This window comes from Lottia gigantea (assembly GCF_000327385.1).
Source record: "Lottia gigantea unplaced genomic scaffold LOTGIsca_144, whole genome shotgun sequence".
Taxonomy (NCBI): Eukaryota; Metazoa; Mollusca; class Gastropoda; family Lottiidae; genus Lottia; species Lottia gigantea.
The window spans coordinates 56,147-62,075 of record NW_008707688.1 but is presented as its reverse complement, the minus strand read 5'-3'; the positions used below and the strand labels follow the sequence as shown (position 1 = coordinate 62,075).

General features: G+C 34.6%; 1 protein-coding gene across 1 annotated transcript in view; it reads left to right on the top strand.

Moving 5' to 3' along the window:
• Nucleotides 1–2,600: 2,600 nt before the first annotated feature.
• LOTGIDRAFT_172886 (hypothetical protein) overlaps nt 2,601–5,929 on the top strand; it is a gene marked incomplete at both ends in the record, with an annotated part of 8,667 nt that continues 5,338 nt past the window's right edge. The window contains one exon of the mRNA XM_009050072.1: nt 2,601–2,658. Coding sequence (XP_009048320.1) covers nt 2,601–2,658 — 58 coding nt within the window. The remainder of the gene's footprint in view (nt 2,659–5,929) is intronic.

Genomic DNA, 5,929 nt, shown 5'->3' with positions numbered 1-5,929 from the left:
CAGTCCCATTGAAAATGACCTAGGTCCCTACACGTAAAGCAATTATAAGTTTCGTTATCGCCATGGGTGCGCTTGGGAGATGGTCTGTGGCGTCTGTTTTCTCCGTGTAATACTCGTTAAGTAAATACAGGACGAAGGCTAGTGTCAACTGGTTGACCATGTCCAGCTGGCAACATATGCTGGTATTTATCTAGTTTACTTGCCAATTTCACCAGATTAGCCATGCTTTCTTAATAGGTAAGCTCAGCTTCTGATGGTTTCTCGATGTCAAACCATGATACGCGGTTGGATCTGTTACGAATGTCATTTTCCCGCCCTATAGTTGCTCGATAATTATGTTCTAATTGGGTGACAAAATCCACAGCTTCAGCAACAGTCTTAGGGTTGCGATTAAGGACTACATGTGCGATCTTCGAATTCTTATGGCCCTTGAGAAATGTCTCGGCAGCAAATTCCTCTTGTTATTCAATTTTAGTGACATTACCATATGCAAGCGTCTGACTTCCTCTGCGAATATTTGGATTTTTCCTTCCAAATCGGCTTTGCATGTGTTTAGTCAACTGGTTATAATCTCCGATAATTTCCTGTGGCAAGGTAGTGATAAATTTGCTGCACGAGTGAAAGGAAGTGTAAATGCGTCACTGTCACCGGATCCATTGAAAGTTGGTAGGTTTTCGTGAGCTACGTCAGAACGAGTTAATGAAGCATTCTGATCGCTAGATCTGGGGTTGTTGTTTGATATAGATCCACCACTAAACCCCGGTATGGTATTTGGATTAAAAGTTTCCTGTGGATCAGTTTGGGTTTCATCAGTCATAGACCATGTTTTTGTTCACAATTTGGTTGATGAGTATGGAGCGAGTTGTTGTTAATGTAGATATTCTGTGTTGGAAGATACAGCACTTATTACTTCGCGAAGAGAAGAGCTGAGGCTGCATATATCATCGGATAGCTGACTAAATGAGAAACTCGAGTCCCTCTCATTTAAATCAGGAATGGGAACTTCAGAGGATGGACGATACATTTTGAGAGAATTTTTCTCGATACTTAAAGTCCAAAAGAGTGAGGACTTCTTGAGGATCAAGTTGAATGCCATAACGATCTACCCAGCACACTTCGTAATATCAACCACTTCTTGGCTAAAATGGGAGTAGGGGGGGGACCATCCAATAACAGTGAATATACTTAAACGGGAGTTCAATTGACAAATTGTGTAGTCAAATACCTCTACTTCTTTCGGTATAAAGAAGTCCAGCACAGGAGAAGTAGATTTGTAGCAATGGTGGAGATTATAAATAGTAAAATAGATTAATTTAATTGTCCAATTCTGCGCAATTACAAAATCAATAAGGCGTTTATATACAGCTCAAATAACCGTAGAGGCAACTTGTTGTTCCTGATAACTTGGAATAATATGTCGTCGAGGAACATACGTTTTCTTAGTGATGTCACATGTCCCTGTCCAAACATAAACAACTAAAGGCTTATTGTATCTGTTGTGTATGGTTTGCAACGACAGCAGTTGCAGTTTGTGCACCGGCGAGGCAAATAAACTTTAGGGGTATTTCAGTGGCCGTTTGCTGGTTTTTAAATATAACCCATTGCTGCCAGACAGTAAGACAGCAACGCAATCATAAGGTGTTGCAGGAATCTGCAAAGTATTTCTGTCTAATAAATTTTGAATATAAACTGTACTCATTAATTGGTAAACACTTTGAAAGACGCGGTGAAAACAATAAGTATGGCAAGTAAAAGTTGAGGGAAAAAATTGAAAACTGTAAGCTGAATGATAACGACTGCGCAAACCGTTTAGTATACGACAGCTTGAAAGTAAAATTCCCTTTTTGAAAAAAAACATATCGTGTTTGTTTACAAATAAATGTCTAGTCCGACTGTGAAGAGTTCGCAGTTCAAGGCTGAATACCTCTCACTTCAAACCTAGGTTACAAGTTCAGCGTTGTATGAAATATAGTGTACATTCATTTGTTCTTTCGGCAATAGATCTTAATTACAAATTAGTCAAATTTACTTTTAACCTTGGAATTGGAGGCTTATTACAGGTATATCTATTCAAAATCAATTCAGGACTAATCGTCCTCAAACGATCGTAAGGGTATTTGTTTGAGAATAATTTTTGAAAATAAACTACAGAATTTTATGCAATATGCCTTCTATAATATTACTACGCCACAGAGGAAGTAATGTATGTTTCCACAACAATCGTAATGTTGGGTGTTAGGGTGATATGAGAATAAAAATCCCATAAAAGCGCAGGTCAAGGTCATGAAGTTTATAATAGAATTTTATATAAGTGCTGTTAAACGCGTTCGCCCTTGTACATTTTCGGCTTTTTTTATGTTCGCCCCGAGTTCAGTCGCGTTGGGTCCGTTTGCTCACAATAATTCATCATCCACAAGGTTACTTGTTAGTCTTCCATTCAAATCTTTTCCAATTTGTCGTCAAGAAACTTGCTTCACTAACACATGTTGTTTCTGCAAACGAATCTATATTTCTTAAAGTGTCTAGAATTAACATGAACTTCGAAATAAAGAAATAAATAATGTAAAAACTGCAAAAATGCCTTAAAAGAAAGTGGAAACATGGCCAACTTTCAACTCGATTCGTGCAGCATGGGTTTGAAACTAGTATATGAAAGAGGTCAGTAATGATAAAGATATTGATACTGTTTGACTGAAGTATGCAGTAGAGGTTAGTAATGATACTAATATTGATAGTGTTGACTATAGTATGTAGTAGAGGTCAGAAATGATACAGATATTGATATTGTTTGACTGTAGTATGTAGTAGAGGTCAGTAATAATACAGATATTGATATTGTTTGACTGTAGTATGTAGTCTAGGTCAGTAATAATACAGATATTGATAGTGTTTGACTGTAGTATGTAGTCTAGGTCAGTAATAATACTGATATTGATAGTGTTTGACTGTAGTATGTAGTAGAGGTCAGTAATAATACAGATATTGATATTGTTTGACTGTAGTATGTAGTAGAGGTCAGTAATAATACAGATATTGATATTGCTTGACTGTAGTATGTAGTAGAGGTCAGTAATAATACAGATATTGATATTGTTTGACTGTAGTATGTAGTCTAGGTCAGTAATGATAAAGATATTGATACTCTTTGACTGAAGTATGCAGTAGAGGTTAGTAATGATACTAATATTGATAGTGTTGACTATAGTATGTAGTAGAGGTCAGTAATGATACTGATATTGATAGTGTTTGACTGTAGTATGTAGTAGAGGTTAGTAATAATACAGATATTGATATTGTTTGATTATATTATGTAGTCTAGGCCAGTCATGATACAGATATTGGTAGTGTTTGACAGTAGTTTATAGTAGAGGTCAGTAATGATACAGATATTGATAGTGTTTGATTGTAGTATGTAGTCTAGGTCAGAAATGATGAATGATAACGATATTGATAATGATTGACTATAGTATGTAGTAGAGGTTAAAGGATACAGATAAATTATTTAAGGTGTTTGAAACTAGTATATAGAAGAGGATAGTAATAATACAGATATTGGTAGTGTTTGACTGTAGTTTATAGTAGAGGTCAGTAATGATACAGATATTGATAGTGTTTGACTGTAGTTTATAGTAGAGGTCAGTAATAATACAGATATTGATAGTGTTTGACTGTAGTTTATAGTAGAGGTCAGTAATGATACAGATATTGATAGTGTTTGACTGTAGTATGTAGTCAAGGTCAGTAATGATACAGATATTGATAGTGTTTGACTGTAGTATGTAGTAGAGGTCAGTAATAATACAGATATTGATATTGTTTGATTGTAGTATGTAGTCTAGGCCAGTAATAATACAGATATTGGTAGTGTTTGACTGTAGTTTATAGTAGAGGTCAGTAATGATACAGATATTGATAGTGTTTGACTGTAGTATGTAGTCAAGGTCAGTAATGATACAGATATTGATAGTGTTTGACTGTAGTATGTAGTAGAGGTCAGTAATAATACAGATATTGATATTGTTTGATTGTAGTATGCAGTCTAGGCCAGTAATAATACAGATATTGGTAGTGTTTGACTGTAGTTTACAGTAGAGGTCAGTAATGATACAGATATTGATAGTGTTTGATTGTAGTATGTAGTCTAGGTCAGAAATGATAAATGATAACGATATTGATAATGATTGACTATAGTATGTAGTAGAGGTTAAAGGATACAGATAAATTATTTAAGGTGTTTGAAACTAGTATATAGAAGAGGATAGTAATAATACAGATATTGATAGTGTTTGACTGTAGTTTATAGTAGAGGTCAGTAATGATACAGATATTGATAGTGTTTGACTGTAGTAACGTAGTAGAAGTTAGTAATTGTACATATATTGAAAGTGTTTGACTGTAGTATGTAGTAGAGGTCAGAAATGATAGAGATATTGACAGTGTTTGACTGTAGTATGTACTAGAGGTCAGTAACGATACTGATATTGATACTGAAGTTAGTTTTAACATATTTTATTGGAATTCAAATGGATCAAGTGCAAGTCACGCAAACTTTGATCCCTAACTCCAAACATATAAGTGTTTTACATTGAACAAGATGGTAACAGTAATTTAACAAATGTTTAAGAAAAATACAAATACATTTATAATACAATACAATAAGGCACCGACAAGTTCTAGATGAATCATAAGGATATATATCTTAACAATCAATTATTGTAATACTTTCAATTTGTAAATTGTTGGGATGTTCTAATAAACTGTTGTACATGCTCGAATAATTTAACATTTGAATTATATGAAAGATTAGGATCACCACATAGTATAATGTCATATTTAACAATGTAAAATCTACCAGATTGTTGAGGACTTGACGTTGGATAACATATAATGGACAATCAAAAATATTAGTGATGGGGATATTCCTCTGGAAAGCCATAAGAGCACATTGAATCATCTACTATTTCAAATTTAAAAAGATCACCTTGGTTCGTTAAATTTCGAAGGTTATAAACATGATTAGAATAGGAATTTATTTCATCATTAATATCATTTAAGTATTGAGGTGAATGGCCATGGGTAATTTTGTGGTATGCATTTAATCTTCCTGCTGTCCACCCAGATTCGAAATACAGAGATGCTCTACTGGATTGTTTTGGAAGACCAGTGACAATTCTGGCTGCTTCAAGTTGTATTTCTAATCTATCTACATCACCTAAGCTACACCCGTTTCTCACATAAATATTCAAGAATTTATCTTATGAATACAGTGCCTGCCTGTTAAGTTGATATTTTAATTTTCGTAGTATATTGAGTAATTTAGAGGCACTCTTACACAAATTAGTAATGTGAATTGACCATTTGGCATCCTAGGTGTTTGTGATGGTGTACTATTTGTAACTTTTCATTTCCAAAGTATAAGTTTTTCTAAACTTCGAGTTGAAAACATTACGACTTTAGTTTTGCTTTGGTTAAATTTAACTAGCCATTTATTGACCCAATAATATTTCGAAAACCGGTTCGTGTCAATTGCGTAAGTTTTTGTTTTACTTGTTATAATTTTTCACATCATTGTTAGCGTTATTTATCACCTAAATATATATCTTTGCATTTTTCATCATAACTCTCCTCTTACTTTATATATCCCCAAACCCAGTTTGACTTATTTGCATAATTTGATCCCCACATTTTCACGCTAGCATATACAGTTTCTTCCTGTTACATCCGCTGTACATTCCCTTTCTAACCTCAAGTTATTTTCATTATGCTCCCCAACTACAACAACCACTGGCAAGAAGCCAGACATAGAAACACTAATCGTCAACCAAACCAATATCACGTACCCTACAACGGCCCTGTCTTCCATCGACCTTTACCACCTACCAATCGCCGACCACCAACCAACCCATCCAGCTATATCCCACCCCATCGC